We start from the raw sequence: 19,772 nt of genomic DNA, 5'->3' as shown, positions 1-19,772 counted from the left end.
AGTGACTGTGTACCACAGTGTTTAAAACAGTTCATGTGAGTATATAAAACATCCAAGTTGCTATTTCCACTTTGTGTTAATTTGGGAGATTGGGGAAGGAAATGCTCAGGTTCCTTTTTTGAAAATTCACTTCCTAGAATTGAATTCTAGGAATTCCTAAGGCTAGAAATTCCCTCTGGGTTCCCTGAGCAGCAGTAGCAGCAACAGGTAGCATTTTCCAAGCCCTCAGGGCATAACAGGCTCAGTGCTCAGGATCCCAGAAGCTCTTTATGCACATCCTCCCTTTTAATCCTTGCAGAAAGCCCACTAATGGGCCCCAGTTTTTGCCCTACTTGATGAACAAGGGTCAGAGAGCACATGCCATCTGCCCAGGCCTGCACAGAAAGCAGGGCTGAACTTGGCCCAGGCACAGCTGGTTCTCAGTCTGTACTCACGGGAAGAAGCACATATCCAAATAACTTCCGTCCAAAAGCTATCCCGGCTTTCACTTCGGGGCTGCACGCTTTTTAAATGGGGTTGTCTTCTTTTATCGAGAACTTCCCTAAATATGATTTCAGATTCACTCCCGAGTCCCAGTAACCGGGATTGGCAGAGCCGTTTAATAAGTGAGTTTTTTCTGTATACTCGGGAGACGTTGTTTGAGGAAAGTGTCTGCTTCTAGCACCCGGCCCCACAGAACCCACCCCTTCCTTTTCTGAGTCTTTCTCATAATCTTGGAAATGGGGAATAAGCCATGCTCTCCTCATTTTGCATGCCAAGTACTAGTTATCTACTAAATGGTAGTGACACTGCCCAGTGAGTGACAGCTGTCCCCAAGTGATAGCTGTCTCCATTGCAGGCTCTGGGCTGGGCTCTTCCTATCTGGTCTACTGTTCACATTTTACAGATGAGGAAACAGAGACTGAGAAAGCAAGCTACTCACTCCAGTGGTACAGCTAATAACAGGACGCTGTGTTTGTTTGCTTGTGTTTTTTTTTTAACTTACTTCTAAGCAGAACTGCATGGTTTCATCCACTGCAGGCCTCAGCTTAACCTTGCAGACCTCAGCTGTGCAGGCGGTGACATCTGGACAGCCATGTCTGGAATAAACCACTGAAGTATAACTGGATGTTCTTTTTGGGTATCATGGGGTCCTTTAAAAGCTGTTGTGGAACAGGCTTCTCTCCCAACCTTGAGCATCGGACTGAGGTCACACAGGCTCTAAAGATTCCTTCTCAGCCATCCGGTATGAGGCTGCTTGGGAGTGAACAGTCCCAGAGGGTGAGAACTGGCTCTTGGAGTGCTTCACACTCCACCCGTCTCTGAGCTTTTCGCAGATTGGGATTAATGATGAGAATCCAGTCACTGTCCCTGGGTCCCTTTATCACTGCACAGACACGGAGGCCAGAAACACACCTCCCCTTCTCATCAATGACACTGATTTCCCCCCTCGTCGAGCGTATAATGACTTGGTCTCTTCTGGCTTGGAGGGATACACACACGTACAGCCACAGACACACACAATTCTGTAGGGAGAATAGCTGCATCTAGAGAGAGAGGTGGCCTGCCAGGCCAGGCGTCTTGGGGGCAGTGAAATCCCAGGCAGCCTGTGCCTGTGGCTGGGTAGCGGGTCACTAATTGAGTGCAAACCTTTTATGATATGTTGTTTATCCCCTCCAGGGCATACAAAACCATTGAGGATGAGGACTTGAAGTTCCCCCTTATCTATGGAGAAGGCAAGAAGGTAGGTGTGCACATCCCTGGGCGGGGGGAGCCTGGCTTGCCCACAGCCACTTGTGGTTTCACAGCCTTGACACTTTGAAGATCACGCCATCCATCATCCTCCAGGCCTCTGTCTTCAGGGTCCGAGGAGGGGTGGAGCAGGGAGCCAGGTGGGCAGAGGGTGAGCACAAGGGACTGAAGTCAATTTTGCGAAAATAGGATCCGCCGTCCCAGTCCGTTTACTCACTTTTTGCATGTTTAAACATGACCACCCTCTCATACATCTTCTTATTTTATACCTGACAGTGGGTGCAGAGGCAGGTCAAGCTGGCTGTGCTGTATCCAGCTGGGTCCACGGGATTAAAGCCCCCCACTCAGGAGGGATCACGCAACCAACGAGAGGCAGCCCTGGGTTGGAGGCTTCCTACTTGCTCCTGGTGCTCTCAGAACTTGGACTTTGGGAGGCTTGGACTTTGGGAGTCCACCTCACCACTTGCTATATGGCGGGAACTCCAGTGCCTCCCTGTGACTCGGCTGTTGGGTCACATCCACCAGAGCCCAGGCTGAGGCAGCAAAGACCCTCCTCTGCTCCTGGGGGCCCCAGTTCAAATACAGCACATTGTGGAAGCAAAGGAAGTCGGAGACCCTGCAGTGGTCTCTGGCAGATGGGCAGAGGAGACTGGAATCCATTTCCCACCGGGAGCAAACACCTTCTGAGTTATCCTGTTCCTCCTCTGAACATGAATATGTTTCAGCTCAGGGCAGAGAGCTCCAACTGGAAGTAAAAAATATGTAGGCACATTGGGAAGAAACTGAATTTTTTTTCAGCATTCTGTGGTTTTTATCAAGAAGGAATAGGGCCAGACTCGGTGGCTCAGCCTGTAATCCCAGTGCTTTGGGAGGCTGAGGTGAGTGAATTGCCTGAGCCCGCGGGTTCAAGACCCACCCGGGCAACTTAGCAAAACCTCATCTCTACAATAAATCAAAAATTAGCCGGGCATGGTAGTGCACGCCTGTAGTTCCAGCTACTTGGAAGGCTGCGGAAGGATCGCTGGAGCCCAGCAAGTTGAGGCTGCGGTGGCCGGCAGCGTGCCCCTGCATTCCTGTCTGGGCGACATACTCCAACTCAAAAAAAAAAAGTTTAGTGGCAAGAACATGTAATTTTCTAGGGTTTTCTCAATGATGCAAAAAGTCCAATTCACCAAAGCATCCTGTTCCTCGAGCATTTCAGTTAATTAAGACATGACAGTCTTGTGTCAGACAGCAGGCAAGTTCTGTCACTGTACCTGTGGCCTATTTAAAAGATACCATGGCCGGACATGGTGGTTCATGTCTGTAGTTCCAGCACTTTGGGTGTCCGAGGTGGGAGGATCGCTTGAACCCAGGAGTTTCAGACCAGTCTGGGCAACACAGCAAGATCTCGTGTCTACAAAAAGTCAAAACAGGAACCAGGCATGGTGGCACACACCAGTAGTCCCAGCTACTCAGGAGGCTGAGGTGGGAGGATCACCTGAGCCCAGGAGGTCAAGGCTGTGGTGAGCCATGATTGTGCCACTGCACTCCAGCCTGGGCAACAGAGATCCTGATTCAGAAAAAGAAATAAAAATAAATTTTAAAAAGTCACCGTGGGCCAGGTGTGGTGGCTCAAACCTATAAACCAACAATTTGGGAGGCTGAGGCAAGAAGATTGCCAGAGCCCAGGGTCTCTAGACCAGCCTGGGCACTTGGTGAGACCTCATCTCTACATTAAATCAAAAACTTAGCCAGGCGTGGTAATGCGTGCCTGTGGTTCCAGCTACTTGGAAGGCTGAGGAGGAAGGATCACCAGAGTCCAGCAGGTTGACATTGGGGTGGCTGTGAGCGTGCCACTGCTCTCCAGCCTGAGCGACGGAGTGAGGCTCCAACTCAAAAAAAAAAAAAAAAAGCCACCATGTCTCCATTTTGCTTGCCCTGGTGGCCGTGCCCTGTACCAAGGTAGATCTCACAGCTGTCTGATTCCTCGGAGCTCTGTCCAGGCCTTCAGAGCACTTTTGTGGCCATCATTTCCCATTTTGTTTCTACACATGCTTAGAAGGATTTGGGGAGGTGACAGGTACCTTGTAAGCAACTTTAGTGGCCAGCAGAGACATCAGCCGTCTCTGACTGGAAAAAAGCACACAGGAGCTGCTGGTACAAGGAAGCCAGGAGTCTGCAGGGACTCCAAGTGTTCCCATTGAGAGTTGAGCACTCTGGGGCTGGAAGGAGCCAATCAGGCCTCCTGACAGAGCAGAGGTATCTGCTGTCTGATCAGAGGGCCCTGAGTCTGCCTCGTACCCTTGAAAATGCATCATGGGCTGGGCACAGTGGCTCAAGCCTGTAATCCCAGCACTTTGGGAGGCCGAGGCAAGAGGATTGCCCGAGTCCAGGGATTTGAGACCAGCCTGGGCAACTTGGTAAGACCTCGTCTCTACAATAAATAGAAAAATTTGCCGGGCATGGTGGCATACACCTGTAGTTCCAGTTACTTGGAAGGTCGAGGCTGAGGTGGTCATGAGCATGCCACTGCATTCCAGCCTGGGTGGCAGAGTGAAATGCCAATTCAAGAAAAAAAAAAGGAAATGCATCATGGTTTCATTTCAACTTGAATGTGAACTCCTCCACTGGCCTTTTGAACCAAGACCAGCTCTGAAATTCACAGCCCTCAGGGGAGACCAGGAGGACTCAGATGATGTGTGAGATTGTCATGTGTCTCAGCATTTATTAATTTCACTCTCACCCCTAGGGGGTGATGGCTCTCATTACCCAGGTAACAGAGGGAGGATTTGAGCTCAGTTCTCTGAACCATCACACTCCAGGGAGATATTATCATTAAAATTTTTTTTCTTTTTTTTTGCTGGGTATGGTGGCTCAAGCCTATAATCCCAGCACTTTGGGAAGCTAAATCAAGAGGACTGCCTGAGCTCAGGGGTTTGAGACCAGCCTGGGCAACTTGGTGACACCTCGTACTACACAATAAATCAAAAAATTAGCTGGGCATAGTGGCACATGCCTGTGGTTCCAGCTACTTGGAAGGCTGAGGCTGAAGGATTGCCAGAGTCCAAAAGGTTGAGGCTGCGGTGGCCATGAGCTTGCCACTGCACTCCAGCCTGGGTGACAGAGAGAGACTGACTCAAAAAAAAATTTTTTTTTTGTAGGGATGGGGTATCACTATGTTGCCCAGGCTGCTTTCAAACTCTTGACCTCAAAAGATTCTCCCGCCTCAGCCTCTCAAAGTGCTGAGATGACAGGCATGAGCCATGGGAGATATTCTTGTGAACTAATGGTGGGGCACTGGGCTTTGTTCCACCCAGGGTGACTTTTACCTCACCCCTTTGTGTCTGCCTGTCTCGATGACTGTCTGCTTTTCTATGCTAAGTTTAATGCCACCTCCTCCGAGGAGCCCTCTTGGTAGAATTTTTATATCCTCTAAACTCACATAACCCATCGTTTATGTGTCTTTCAGGACCAACCCTATTTTTTGTGTTCTTAGTTAGACAAGCCCCTCTTGTCTCCCTTACCAGTTCCTTTTTAGTAGGAACGAGGCCTTAGACATCTGTGCCCCCACCGCCACCTACACATCGTAGGTGCCCAGTAGATGTTTGGGTAAATTAAACCGGCGGCATCCTAGGAGATACTTAAGTTGACTGACTTGGCATTCATATAATAATGTTGCTCCCTGAAACCGTTCAAAAAGTCATTTAAGGGCCGGGCTCAGTGGCTCAGCCTGTAATCCCAGCGCTTTGGGAGGCCGAGGTGAGAAGATTGCCTGAGCCCATGGGTTCGAGACCCGCCCGGGCAACTTGGCAAGACCTCATCTCTACAATAAATCAAAAATTAGCCAGCATGGTAGCGTGCACCTGTAGTTCTGGCTACTTGGAAGGCTGAGGCAGAAGGATCACTGGAGCCCAGCAGGTTGAGGCTGCGATTGGTGGGAGCGTGCCCCTGCACTCCAGTCTGGGCGACAGAGTGAGACTCCAATTCAAACAAACAAACAAACAAAAGTCATTTAGGGCCAAGCACAGTGACTGATGCCTGTAATCCCAGCTCTTTTGGAGGCCAAAGCGAGTGAATTGCTTGAGCCCACGGGTTCAACACTCACTGGGCAACTTGGTGAGACCTTGTCTCTGCAATAAATCAAAAATTAGCCAGGTGTGGTAGTGCGTGCCTGTAGTTCCAGCTACTTGGAAGGTTGAGGCAGAAGGATCACCTGAACCCTGCAGGTCGAGGCTGCAGTGGCCAGGAGCGTGCCACTGCACTCCAGCCTGGGAGACAGAGTGAGACTCCAACTCAAATAAATAAATAAATAAAAATTAAAAATTAAAAAATCAGGTGTGGCGGCATATACCTGCAGTGCCACTACTCAAGAGACTAAGGCAGGAAGATTGCTTGAGCCCAGGAGCCAGAGGCTATATGGTAAACCGTGATTGTCCCACTGCCCTCTAGCCTGGGCAACAGAGTGAGACTCCTACTCAAAAAATAAGAAAATAAAAAACAGTCAAGCATGAGGTCTTAGCCCTGAGGTTTCTGTGATGCTACAGCGTCAGTGACATTTTGTTCCTTTTCACCCAAAGGGAGTTTGTGAGGATGTCAGCGGGACAGGCTACAAGGTTGCTAACGGCTTTTTTTCTCCAGCCATGAAACATGCCCGGTGAGCTCTGCCCAGGCCGGAGCTGCCTCAACTTTTCACACCTTTTGCTGTGCCTGTCACAGGACTGAGGACACAGCTGGTGTCCAGCAAATACTCATAGAGTGGGTGTGTCACAGAAAGGTGGGTGAGTGGGTGGGTTCTGCTAGATTTGGTATGAACTGATTTCAGCAGGTGTAGACATCATGCATGCATTGGAGTTTGTTTCTTGGACACCCTTCCCTCTAGTTTCAAAAAAAAAATAAAAAGAAAGCTGAGAAGAAACAGCAACTTGTCAAGCTTATGATCATGGCTTGCAAAACCACCCCTCACATACAGGAGTGATTTGGGCGAGCCCTTTCAACCGCGCCCACCAGGGGCATGGAGAGTTGGGTGGGAGGAACGGGACAATTCTCTCATGGCTCTTAGCATGGTGGCCATGCCGTGGTGGGACGCTCTCACAGTGTGTATGCGAGTGTATTTCTGATGACCCTCTGCACTCCTAGGCCCGGGTGATGGCAACTATCGGCGTGACCAGGGGACTTGGGGACCATGACCTGAAGGTACACGACTCCAACATCTACATAAAACCATTCCTGTCGTCAGCTCCTGAGGTAAACCATGAGGTTTTTGTTTATATTGTGTACAAGGAAATATTTCCTGTGCGATTCCTCCCAAGACTCTCACACTCACATCCAACCCGTGTGTCCCCCCGCCCCCCGCGATGTGGCTCCTGTCTGTTTTTTTCCCGCTCTGTCCTCACTTGGACTCTCCCGGCTCCTACCTCCTCACCCCCTGTCCAGATGGCTGTGTCACCTCCCGGGGGGCACTTGCTGCCGCCTCCAACTCACCCCACATGTCGCTTTCATCAGGTGAATTTCCTGAAGAACTGCTCTGACCCCTACTTCCCCCAATACCTTCAGGGGCACCCGCATGGGGAGAATAAGGCTCAGGCTTCTTCACTTGGCATTCAAGGCTTGTTATACCTCAGCCTGGCTTTCTCCTCGGGTCTTTGTGCCTCTGCCCCAGCCAGCAAGAACGTGCCTCTTCCTGAACGTGACCTTCAGTTTCCCATATGTGCTTAAACGACTCCTTCTGCCACAAACACCCTTCCTCCCCATCTTCAAACTGCCAAATTCTATTCTTTCCTCTCGAGTCTCCAGCGCCTTTCCCATGGAAACTCCCCTGATGGCCTCCTCCCTCCCCCAGCCAGGAATAACATCTTTCCCTACTTGAGATCTCAGTAGAGCAGCCGCCCCCGTGGCGTGTCCACCACCCCCCTTACACCATTATTCGTGTTCGTCTTATTCCTTTGTTAGATTTTAATTACCTGGGGAGCGTGTACCATTCCGCGGATGTTTGGAGAAGTCAGTTTTCTAAATTGGTCATATATCTGGTTTTTAAGAAATCACTGATAAAACAAGTTTTGTAACCTGTGTATTCACATGAAAGTCAGGAGGGTCCATTTTCTTACACAGCATGGCAGAATACGGTCCATTGTTGTTATCCTTAAAAAAAGGTTGGGGGGAGATTCCCTAATAAAAAACTTCATATCTGTAAAGAGTTTTCTACTTTTAAGTCTGGAGCAATGCAAAATAAACTGTAGGTATTAACTGCTAATCTGGATTAAATGCAACCAAAACTAAAAATAAATAAATAAATAAATCACAGTTCTTATGATACAGGAAACAATATCAAGTTCCAGGTTGACTTTCAGAGTGTGTCATTTAGAAAAGATTTTCCTTGCAAGTTGTAGAAAAGTCTAACTGGTAATATCCTGTGATAGATTTTGCTCACAGAATAAGAAGGCTGGGACCTGGCGGCTGCTGGTGTGGGTTCAGCACCACCTCCCTATTTCAGGGCTGAGGCATCTCTGCACTTCCCTGACTTTCCCTTCAGGGCTGTGGAGTGGTGGCTGCAATGCCAAGCCTAACATTTTCTTTTTGAGTTGGGCTCTCACTCTGTTGCCCAGGCTGGAGTGAGTGGCACAATCACGGTTTACTACGGCCTCTGACTCCTGGGCTCAAGTGATCTTCCTGCCTTAACCTCCTGAGAAGTTGGAGCTGCAGGCACATGCCACCACACCTGGCTAATTTTGGGTTTTTTTTGTAGAAACAAGGTCTGACTGTGTTGCCCTGGCTGGTCTCAAACTCCTGGGCTCAAGCAGTTCTCCTGCCTAGGTCTTCCAAAGTGAATGAAAAGTCTTAACATTTTCATGCAAGGCTGGGGTGGTGGGGGCGGCCTCTGTCCCAGTGGATACTCACTTGCCTCTCATTGGCCAAGGCTTTGTCACATGACCTCCTAGCTGCAAGGGAGGCTAGGACAGCAAGGGCTTCAACTTTTCCAACTTCTATAGTAGACGGGAATTAGGAATGAGCCAGGAGTCAATGGTGTTTACTCTTCTGCACAATTGACTATTGAAATGATGCACTAGAAATGCCCAAAACATTTAGACATAAATATGCACATTCTTCCCAAGAGTAGGTGCTCTTTTAATGACAGCTCTTTTGGTTGGAGGACACAAAGACCCACTCAAGCTCACTTTAAAAAAAATTAAGGTTGGGCTCGGTGGCTCAGCCTGTAACCCCAGACCTTTGGGAGGCCGAAGCGAGTAGATTGCCTTGAGCCTATGGTTTTGAGACCCACCTAGACAACTTGGTGAGACCTCGTCTCTACAATAATTCAAAAAATTAGCCAGGAGTGGTAGCATGCGCCTGTAGTTCCGGCTACTTGGAAGGCTGAGGCAGAAGTATCGCCGGAGCCCAGCAGATCAAAGATGCAGTGGCTGGGAGCATACCACTGCACTCTAACCTGGGTGACAGAGTGAGACTCCAACGCAAAAAAAAAAATTAAAAATTAAAAAGGAGGTGTGCAGCAGCACTGGAAGAGATGTGTATGGTGTCTGCGAGAAGAACCACTGAACGGCCAGGCTTTGTGGAAGTGTGGTCCTGGAATCAAAGAAGTACACATAACCTCCCAGCAGAAGTCCAGCAACCTTCACGTGGAGTCTGCCCCTGGTGTGGTCAGCCACGCCCTCTTCCAACCAACCCGACTTCTCACTCCTCCAACTCCACCTTTCTAGTGTGGAGTTAGATTGTCCCCACTCCCTTGCGTATCAGGCCTCAAGTGACTTCCAGGCTGTAGAGTGTCCCTTCAGAGCATAGGCACTTACACGGGCACAGGAAGCCACTGAGGCCCAGAAGCTTGGCAGGGCTGTGAGCAGGGGTAGTTTTTTAGAGTTCTTTAGAGCTGGGACTGGGGCCAAGAGGTCACTGAGGGAGAAATCTCTAGTAAACATTGGGCATGGAATGTACACACGTTTCCTGGTGGCACCCGGGGTTTCACATGAGCTCAGTTCAGTAGAGATCATCATTGCCATTTGTCGAGATGTTGCAAGTGTTCCCTCTTTGAGCCTCACGGCAATTCTGCGTGGTGAAAGCCATGATGGCATAAGGTTGGGGTTAATAATGAGGCTGGTGGATTCCTGGTCCCCATATGCCGGCCAACATCAGGTTCTGTGAATTACTATAAAAATTACTTCTCGCCAGAGAAGGGCAGTAATCATTGGACCTCGGACTCTGTTTTCTTTGAATGCCACTGAGCACAGGCTTGAAACTGGACTTTGGACTTCTGTGTCTTCCCGCTTGGGAGAGAGGCACGTTCAATGGTGCCTTCACCTTGCTACTTTCCAGAAGCATCCCTGGAGATCCCAGTTAACCATCTTACTCCTTAGAGCAGAGTGTAATCATCTGTCTCCCCTCCTGCTCCCCTATATACATGCCTATACCTCAGGAAACAGCTCAGCTTGATTTGGAGGAGAGTGACTTTTGTGCAGTTAGATTTCCGATCTCCCAGTCACCCTGCTACTGTGGGTCCCAGGAAGAGACTAACAGGAAGAGACTAACTAAAACTTGGGCCTGCATGGAAGACTGAGGACTGGGTCAGAAGCCCAGGCAGTGGCTCAGAAACTTCACGGCTCCCAGTCGGAATGGCATGGATTTGCAGGGCAGTGGGTTGACTGCTTCAACCCTGGGCCTGACGATTTAGGAGGAAACTGTCAACCCTACAAAAACTTAAATACTCCTAGGAAAGTTAAGGGGTTGAATAAAGTGTGGAAGTTTTTGTAATAATAACAGCGACAGCTAATATTTTTTAACTATCTAGTCTGGGTCAGACAACATACTACGTTTATTTAAATTTTTAATTGACAATAATTGTATATATGGGGTACCATGTGAGGTTTTGATATATGTTTATGTTGTGGGATGATTAGATTAAGCTAATTAGCATGTGCATCACCTGGTATACTTATCTTTTTTTGTGTGTGGTAATGACACTTAAAAATCTACTCTTTAGCCGGGCTCGGTGGCTCAGCCTGTAATCCCGCGCCTTTGGGAGGCTGAGGTGAGTGGATTGCCTGAGCCCGTGGGTTCGAGACCCACCTGGGCTTCGAGACCCACCTGGGCAGCGAGACCTCATCTCTACAATAAATTAAAAAAAAAATCAGCTGGGCGTGGTAGCGCATGCCTGTAATTCCGGCTACTTGGAAGGCTGAGGCGAAAGGATCGCCGGAGCCCAGCAGGTCGAGGCTGCGGTGGCCGGGAGCGGCCACTGCACTCCAGTCTGGGCAACCGAGTGAGACTCCAACTCAAAAAAAAAAAAAAAAAAAATCTACTCTTTTAGCAAAGTAAAAGTACACAGTGCTTTATTAATTGTGGCTGCCATGCACCATTAGAAATGCAGATCACTAAAGGGCATTCCTCCTAAGTGAAGCTTTGTACCCTTTGATCTGTATCTTCCTATCTTCATCCAATATACTAAGGTTTTTCCACAGAATCTCTCATTTCATCCTCAACAACAGCTCTGAGATAAGTATTGTCATTATACCCATTTTACAGATTAGGAAATTGAGACCCAGAGAAGTAAAATAACTCCCCAAGGTTATGCAATTATTAAGTAGTAAGATGGACCTCTTCCCCAGGCCTACCTAATTAGATCAGGATCTGTAGGGGAGAGAGAGGCTGTGTTCCAGGAATTTTCTTTGGTCATTGTCCTGGAGACCCACTGAGTGCTGGTCAAGGGGCTCTGAGGGGAACACCTTTGTCCTGAGCCTGGGAGAGCAGCTTTATCTTGGGACCTCAGGGACCAGAGTGTTTCCAAGAAACACCATCAGCCTCAGACTGAAACTGTGAAGATGACAGTAGGGTGGAAAGGGTACTTAGGAAAGGCGGTTATGGCCGTCTGTGTGCCCACAAACCTAGGCTGGACAGATTTGTGCAAAATAAGACTGCATACCTGTACTTTAGTGCAGTGGGGATATAATGTGTATTCTAAGATCCTCTCGCGTGGGATTAAAATTGTTGCACATTTTAAATGCTTCCAGATGGAGAGGCCTGAGCCAGGAATGGGGGGAAGAGGACGCTGTTAGGAGGAAAGAGGAAGACTGGCTCGAACCAGAACAGAAGAAAGGGTACAGGTCCAGGGAACCCTAGTTTTGGGGAGCAGAAGCCCCTTTGCCCTGGTGGGTGGTAGTGATCAACTCATACCCAAGAGAAATGGCTAGGGGCCTTCGCTGAAGAGCCTAGAATGCCGGGTTAATTTCTTTAAGCCATCCAGAAAAGAGTCACGACCCCCTTCCTGTCTTCCTTTCCCCCACCCCAAGCCCCCACTAGCTTCTAACAGACTTCCTAAGAACACCCCCTGCTGTGCTATCTTTGCCAACCATGGGTCTTTATTTCACATTGGGGTCCTACATTTCAAACCCATCTCAGTCTGGTAGCTTGAAGGGGTGGGGACGGGGGCGTGGAATGGGACTTCGTTCTAAGAAAGAGGACTCAGAAATATTCCTGGAAATCCACATTGTTCTCATTCATTCCTGCGTCTCCTCGTTCAAGTTGATGAGTTCAGTATAAATACATCCAAAACATGTGCATCGAATTTACATTTGGAAAAGAAAAGTAGCACAAGTGTTTAAAAATTAGAGAAGGGTTTCCAGCCAAACACGTTTTCGGTTTCTCCGAACACAAGGCGCTGGAAAAAGCTCGAGTTTGCCAAGCCCCGAGAACAGCCGCCAGGCTTGCAGAGTTCCCCCTCAAACCTTCCAGGGTCCCAGGCAGGGATTTTTGGCCAGGAACTGAATTCCACAGGAGGCCCCCGCCACCCAGGCTCGGGCCAGTCAACTGATGGTATGGGTTGAGATTCCACTGGAATGAACGCCCAGTCTTCTGGGGTTAAGTTCAGATTCGCCAGAGGTTTTGATTTTCTTGGCTAGCTTCTTTTCTTTTTCCTACCAGCTCTATTAAAGTAGTTGGGATGTTTTGACCTTCCACCCTGGTCTAAGCACCCGGTTTTCTCCACCTAACAGCATAGGAAGCTGTCTGTCCCCCAACATAAGGAAAATGTCCCCAGCTGGGTCCTCCATCCTCTTGTTGGTGAAACTCACCATGAAACTTTTTTTCTTGAGTCAGGATCTCACTCTGTCACCCAGGCTGGAGTGTAGTGGCACGATCACAGCCTCGACCTCCTGGGCTCAGGCAATCCTCCCACCTTAACCTCTCGAGTAGCTGGCACTACAGGCACGCACCACTGAGCCCAGTTAGCTTTTTGATTTATTTGTAGAGACAGGGCCTTGCTATGTTGCCCAGGCTGGTCTCGGGCTCTTGGACTCAAGCAATCCTCCTGCCTCAGCCTCCCAAAGTGCTGGGATTACAGGTATGAGCCATCACACCTGGCCTCACTTTTTTAGACATCCTGAAAGAGTTCAAGTGAAGAAGGAAAGGTTGTGTTAGCGTCCAGGCGCTGGGGCCCGGGCTCTCATCATAGTTTTCTTTTCGGCAATCTCTCCCACCCACAGTCCAGCACACCCTTCGTGTCGAGTAACTCAGCCTGTCTCAGGCCTGCAGCCCAAACTCCAGATGTTCTCTGCCCCATGTCCACTCCTCTTGGCCCATGACAGACCCTCTGTTGATCTGGGATTCTTTTTCATTTTACCTTCTTTCCAGTTTCCACACAAAGACGCCTTTTGGGTTCTTGGAAGAACAAGGCCTTTTGGTGTTTCGGGCATTTTTAGAGCCCATTCCTCAACCCAGTTTGCCCCCCAGACTGAACCACAGGGGCCCAGTTTTCCCTCTGCTCCATCTTCCTCTCTTTGGCTTTTGAAATTCCTTTGAACTCATTCATTCATTTAGCTCACTCTTGGTTTTTTTTTCATCTAGATCATTTTTTTTTCATCTGAAACAGGCTTCTCTAAAAGAATAAACACCTTAAACGAATCCCCACCAGTGCCTGAATTCTAATCCCAACACCTGTCTTCCGAGTAGCCTGCGTTAGTGACTATGCTGTACCTTTTTTCTTCTTTAAGATGGGGGAAAATCGTTGGAAAAAGCAAACGAGACCATCAGTGGAATGGCCTGGCATGAGGCATGGTACATGGTCAGAGATGTTCAGTAAATATCAGTCTTCCTACCCACCAGCTTCTGGAAGCGTCACACCTAAGGGTTCCCAGTGTCCATGTTTATGTTGAGAGAATGACTGCTGTGTTTGGGATTCCCCGTTTTCACACATGAAAACATGAATACAATTTAATATCTTCTGTTTACAATTTAACATGTATCGCCTTCTGATTCTTGGTGACTTTTCTTGCACTAGTCAAAATCCCATATGGGAAAAGAGCATGTCTTGTATTTTGTGTCTCTGCGGTCTGGCCAGTTCATAAGGAACAATATTGGTGCATCATGACGTGGAAAAATGTGCTTTCTGAAGTGAAACAGACTAGGACTCTCTGTACACAGAGTCTGGCCACAGGCGGGTGAAAAGCGTGTATGCATAGCTGAAAGTCTTGGAGTTTTCCAAAATGGTAACAGTGATTATCTTTGGGTGGTGGCAGAGGAAAACCTTTCTTAAAAAAAAAAAGTTCCCCAGACCTCTCAAAAAACCTTAGGGGAGGCAGCATGATACAGTGGTTGAAAACATAGACACTGGTTGTCAATCTTGGCTTCAAGTTGTTTATTTTTATTTTATTTTTATCTATTTATTTGTTTGTTTTAAGGCAGAGTCTCACTCTGTCACCCAGGCTGCAGTGCAGTGGCACAATCATGGCTACCTCAGCCTTGACCTGCTGGGCTCAGGTGATCCTTCTACCTCAGCCATCCAAGTAGCTGAAACTACTACCAAACCCAGCTAATTTTTTTAAATTTATGGTAGAGATGAGATCTTGCCAAGTTACCCAGGCGGGTATCGAACACTTGGTCTCGGGCCATCCTTCCACATCAGCCTCCCAAGTAGCTGAGACAGCAGGCACCCACCACCACACCTGGATAATCCTTTTATTTATTTGTTTTGTAGAGACGAGGTCTTATATTTTGTTCAAGCTGGTCATGAACTCCTGGGCTCAAGTCACCCTTCTGCCTTAGCTTCCCAAAATGCTGGGATTATAGATGTGAGCCACCATGCCTGGCCATCAGTCTGTTTTTTGTAACTCCCCATCACTCATTTAGCTCACTTTTGATTTTTTTTTTTTTTTAAATCTGGATATTCTTTTTTTCATTCTTCTGAATCAGCCTTCTCTAAAAGAGTAAACACCTTAGACTGAATTCCAACCGGTGTCTGAATTCCAGCCCCAGCTCTAGTAAATCCAGTGGACTACACAGACCACCATGACCAGCCTTTCCTCTCCTTGAGGTGGGAAAATGCCTGTGGGAGCTGACTTATGCTACCTGGAGCTCAGCTTCCTCTTCAGTGAAAAAGAGGACGATAGAATTATTCCAAGGAGCCCAGGAAAAAATTAAATGACATATACAAAATACTTAGCACAAAACCTGGTGCTGAGTACTCCTAGTTCCTCCTCTAACTCCATCAAAACCACAAAAATTTCACTGGCTCTCTCGTAGGGACCCTGAGTCCAGTCATGTTTATTGAGTAGAACTCTGGGGAACAAGTCTTCAAGGAATTAGAATCTGGGGCCAATTGGAAGGTGAGACAAGCCACAGAATAATTAGCCACAAACCCTGTTTCTTGTTTCCTGTAGGACAAGAGGAGTTCGGATAGGGGAGAAAGAACTGTGTAATCTAAAGAAGAGACTAGGTAAAACCAAAAAAAAAAAAAGAGAGAAAGAAATAGTAGTTAGTCTGGTATGAAATAAAATTTGCCATATGGGGTCACTGAGTTTCGAAGATGAGCTCGAAGGGCTGAGAGTCGAATAAAGTTGATTAGCACAGAGGGCCTTGAACTAGACCTCAGGCAGGAGATAAATCTTTAGCACCAGTATTGGGAGGCTGATGTGGAAGGATCGCCTGAGACCAAGGGTTCGATACCAGCCTAGGTAACTTGGTAAGACCTCATCTCTAAAAGAATAAACCTCCAGCTCAGTCTGAAGCTGCAGTTGATGAGGGATTCAGGTGGGGCTGCCCTTGCAGGACTGAAACTGTGGTGGGAGCTGAGCTAGGGGGAAGGACCCTGGAAATAGGAGGAGGTTAGGGTCATGTGATGGTCGATGTGCTTTAGAGGATGAAGCAGGGGCGTAAAATTGGAAAAAAACAAGTTTGCTTTTCAGTCTATGAGACAGGAAGAATGGTGGTGGGTCTTGGTGTCAGAAGAAAAAATATTTTATGCCTTTTTCCTCTCTGAGTTTTTTTTAACCAATTTAAGAAATTGATGCAGAGGACTGACACAGAGGCTCATGCCTGTAATCCCAGCACTTTGGAAGGCCGAGGCAGGAGGATTACTTGAGCCCAAGAGTTCAAGACCAGCCTGGGCAACATAGCAATATCTCGTCTTTACAAAGAAATCAAAAAAATTTCACAGTCGTGGTAGTGTGCCTGTAGTCCTAACTACTCAGGAGTCTGAAGCGGAAGGATTGCCAGAGTCCAGGAAGTCAAGGCTACAATGAGCTGTGAGCATGCCACTGCACTACAGCTTGTGCAACAAAGTGAGACTCCAACTTAAAAATTGATACAGGAAGCTGGGCATGGTGGCTCATGCCTGTAATCTCAGCACTTTGGGAGGCAGAGGCGAGAGGACTGCCTGAGTCCAGGGGTTCAGACCAGCCTGGGCAACTTGGCAAGACCTCATCTCTACAATAAATCAAAAAAAGTAAAAAGTGGCCAGGCATGGTGGTGCAAGCCTATAGTTCCATCTACTTGGAAGGCTGAGGTGGAAGGATCACCAGAGCCCAGCAGGTTGAGGCTGCGGTGGCTGTGAGCATGCCATTGCACTCCAGCCTGGGCAACAGAGTGAGACTCCAACTCATAAAAAAAAGTAGTCTGGGGTCAAAATAACTTTGTAACCAATATGATGTTAGATTTGTTAGGTTAAAATGGTTTGAATTGAAGATCAAAATGGACTTCTTATACCTCTCCTCTAATCCCACCTTAAACTTGCCCTCTGGACATCTGTGGGCTGTCATCTCCCATCCCACAGAGGGAGGATCTTCCTACTGTTTTCCTGTGGGAGAACAGTAGCCGAGGGAACAAGTGCCACATATGGACACACGGAGACCAAAGAAATAACCTCAGAGGGACAATGTCCCGTGTTCTACCTTATAGTTCTGCAAGCGTCTGGCCCAACTCAATGCCTCTGTACCTTTGTCATCTGCAAAACAGACCCCTCCAAAGCTTAGCGGCTCCACAGAACAGGTAATTTTGCCTTTCATAGTTCTGTGGGTGAACTGGGCTCAGGTGGGTCATTCTCCCTTGGGCCCTCTCACAAGGTCAACGTCAGATGTGGGGTGGGCCAGCATCATCTGAAGACTAGTCTGGGCTGGAAGTCCAAGGCGGTTCCTCACATGGCTCAGACAAACAATCAGAAACAAAGAAACTGTAAACAAAGTGCATTGACCTCCTGGGTGGAGGTGGGTCTCAAACCAAAGTCTTCCACCAGTTGATTCTGTGCTGGTTTTGTGGCATCCAGTCATGCAGCTGGAATCGCTGCAGAGAATGTGGGTGTGGTCTCGGTGACCAGCTGACATGCCAGTCTTGACACAGTTGATGTAGGTCACAGGACCGCAGGACACCTGCTGGAGCTTTATTCCCTTCTGCTGCAGGGGGCAAATTCCAAGAGCTCTAGGTTGGGCTCTGTGTTTGCCGTGTGCTTTTGTGGGGATGGGACCTCCTACCCTTCTCATCTTTCACCATCTCTTGGCAGCCTTGACCTTGGGAAACACCTTTGGCATTTTCTGCCGTGTAATAGCGTTGTGAGTTCCAGTCAGTGTTAATGTAGTTGAGACTTTGGGAATTGGACGCTGGCCCCCTCAGCCCAGTCTTCTATTCCTTTCTTCTACCAACTGGCAGCGTGCAGGTGTCATTGGCCTGAGCTCAGTGCCATAAAAGAACAATATGTCGTATGCTAGAATCTGCCGCTCCCATTGGTCTTTTCTTATTTGAACCTCATGACAACTTTGTGAGAGAAATAGAGCCGTTGTTATAATATTTCTTCTTTTTTTAATTAAAAAAATGATTTCATAGCTGGGTGTGGTGGTGTGCGTCTGTAGTTCCAGCTACTTGGAAGGCTGAGATGGAAGGATCACCTAAGACCAGCAGGCTGCGGTGGCTGTGAGCGTGCCACTGCACTCCAGCCTGGGCAACAAAGAGTGAGACTCCAATTCAAATAAAAAAGGGAGGCCAAGGCAGAAGAATTGCTTGAGGCCAAGAGTTCAAGACCAGCCCGAACAACATAGTGAGACTTTGTCTCTACAAAAATTTTTAAAAATTAGCCAGGCATGGTGGCGCGTACCTGTAGTCCCAGCAACTAAGGAAACTGAGGCAGGAGGATCGCTTGAGCCCAGGAGGTGAGCTATGATCGCCTCACTGCACTCAACCTGGGCAACAGAGTGAGACAAAAAAAAATTAAAAAAATTAAATCAATTAGAAACTTAAAAATGATTTCTGAGATGAGAAATTGGGAGTTAAAGAGAGTAAAGACCTTGTCTCAAGCCGCAAAGCTGGTCAGACACAGGGACCTGAAGTGAGACCTCCTGATGGCAAGGGCAGTCCCCTTTCTCTTCCTCAGAGCCAGGCTAGAGCTGCAGGAGCACATTGTCGTGCCTTGAACACTTAAAAGGGAAAAACGTTTTGGAGAATTTGCTGAACTGATAGAGATGTGGAAGCTATAAGGGTGTCGTAGAAAAGCAGCAGAGGCTTGGCAGATGGAAGAGTGGGTGGATTCTTTTTTAAAGGAACTTCGAGATGCCAGCATCAGCTGAGAGTGGTCTGAGCCCTCTGATCGTGCCACCAAAATATCACAGTTAAAGGGCAGAGACGCGAGAATGTGTTAGATCTACAAGGTGGAGGCAGCCTGTGGCCCAGCACTCAGGGGAGGTGCCATGCTGAAGGGCTGCTTGTAAGGCCCCTTGAGAGAGAGTGCCTGGTGAGGACACTCAGGCCGTCTCCAACGGTGCCAACACTGAGGGCGTCACACTGGGCAAGGTCCTGGCTTGCCCCCAGACATTCCTGCTCCCATTGCTGAGGGTTTTCCTGCCTGCTGGCAGCTCCATGGGAAACAGGGAAGAGCAGGAGAGTCTGCTGCTCTGTGGCATCTCAGAACATCACAGTTTGGTGACTGTGATGCCGGTTGGGGTTCAGTGCATGGGGGGAGGGCCAAAAAAAGACAGGATTTGGCTGGGTGCAGTGGCTCAGCCTGTAATCCCCGCACTTTGGGAGGCCAAGGAGAGAGGATTGCCTGAGCCCATGGGTTCAAGAACAAACTGGGCAACTTGGCAAGACCTCATCTCTACAATAAATCACAAAAACTAACCGGACGTGGTGGCGTGCATCTGTAATTCCAGCTACTTGGAAGGCTGAGGTGGAAGGATCGCTTAAGTCCAGCAGGTGGAGGCTGCGGTGGCCATGAGCGTGCCGCTGCGGTCCAGTCTGGGTGACAAGAGTGAGACTCCAATTCAAAAAGCAAAACAAAGAAACAGCATTTACGTATAAAAAATTTTACATTTATTCTTACATGCTTAAACTTCAGTCACCTTCAAAGTTCTCTCTGTTGGATGCAATACGCCTATTGAGGTGCTTTTTCCACTGCTCAGAACAGTTTTGAACTCATCAAATTTAGTGCTTCTGCCGTTTTTTGTTTCACATCTTTTTTTTTCTGAGTTGGAGTCTCACTCTGTCACCCAGACTGGAGTGCAGTGGCACGCTCCCGGCCACTGCAGCCTCGACCTGCTGGGCTTTTGTGATCCTTCTGCCTCAGCTTTCCAAGTAGCCGGAATTACAGGCATGCACTACCATGCCTGGCTAGTTTTTGATTTATTGTAGAGACAAGGTCTCGCCAAGTTGCCCAGGCGGGTCTCGAACCCGTGGACTCAGGCAATCCACTCATCTCGGCTTCCCAAAGTGCTGGGATTACAGGCTGAGCCACAGAGCCCAGTCCTCACCTCTTTCATATTGGCAAAATGCTTCCCTTTGAGGACTTTTTTCATCTGGTGATA

At 48.3% G+C, this 19,772-nt stretch overlaps 1 protein-coding gene across 1 annotated transcript in view; it reads left to right on the top strand.

The window, feature by feature from the left end:
- PPM1H (protein phosphatase, Mg2+/Mn2+ dependent 1H) overlaps window positions 1-19,772 on the top strand; it is a 188,592-nt gene that overhangs the window by 141,090 nt on the left and 27,730 nt on the right. Inside the window, exons 6-7 of the mRNA XM_021711172.1 lie at window positions 1,660-1,723; window positions 6,850-6,957. Coding sequence (XP_021566847.1) covers window positions 1,660-1,723; window positions 6,850-6,957 — 172 coding nt within the window. The remainder of the gene's footprint in view (window positions 1-1,659; window positions 1,724-6,849; window positions 6,958-19,772) is intronic.

The sequence above is a fragment of the Carlito syrichta genome, unplaced genomic scaffold (genome assembly GCF_000164805.1).
Source record: "Carlito syrichta isolate Samal-C Ts95f unplaced genomic scaffold, Tarsius_syrichta-2.0.1 Scaffold301892, whole genome shotgun sequence".
NCBI classification, from domain to species: Eukaryota; Metazoa; Chordata; class Mammalia; order Primates; family Tarsiidae; genus Carlito; species Carlito syrichta.
This window is presented reverse-complemented; position numbering and strand designations above follow the sequence as displayed.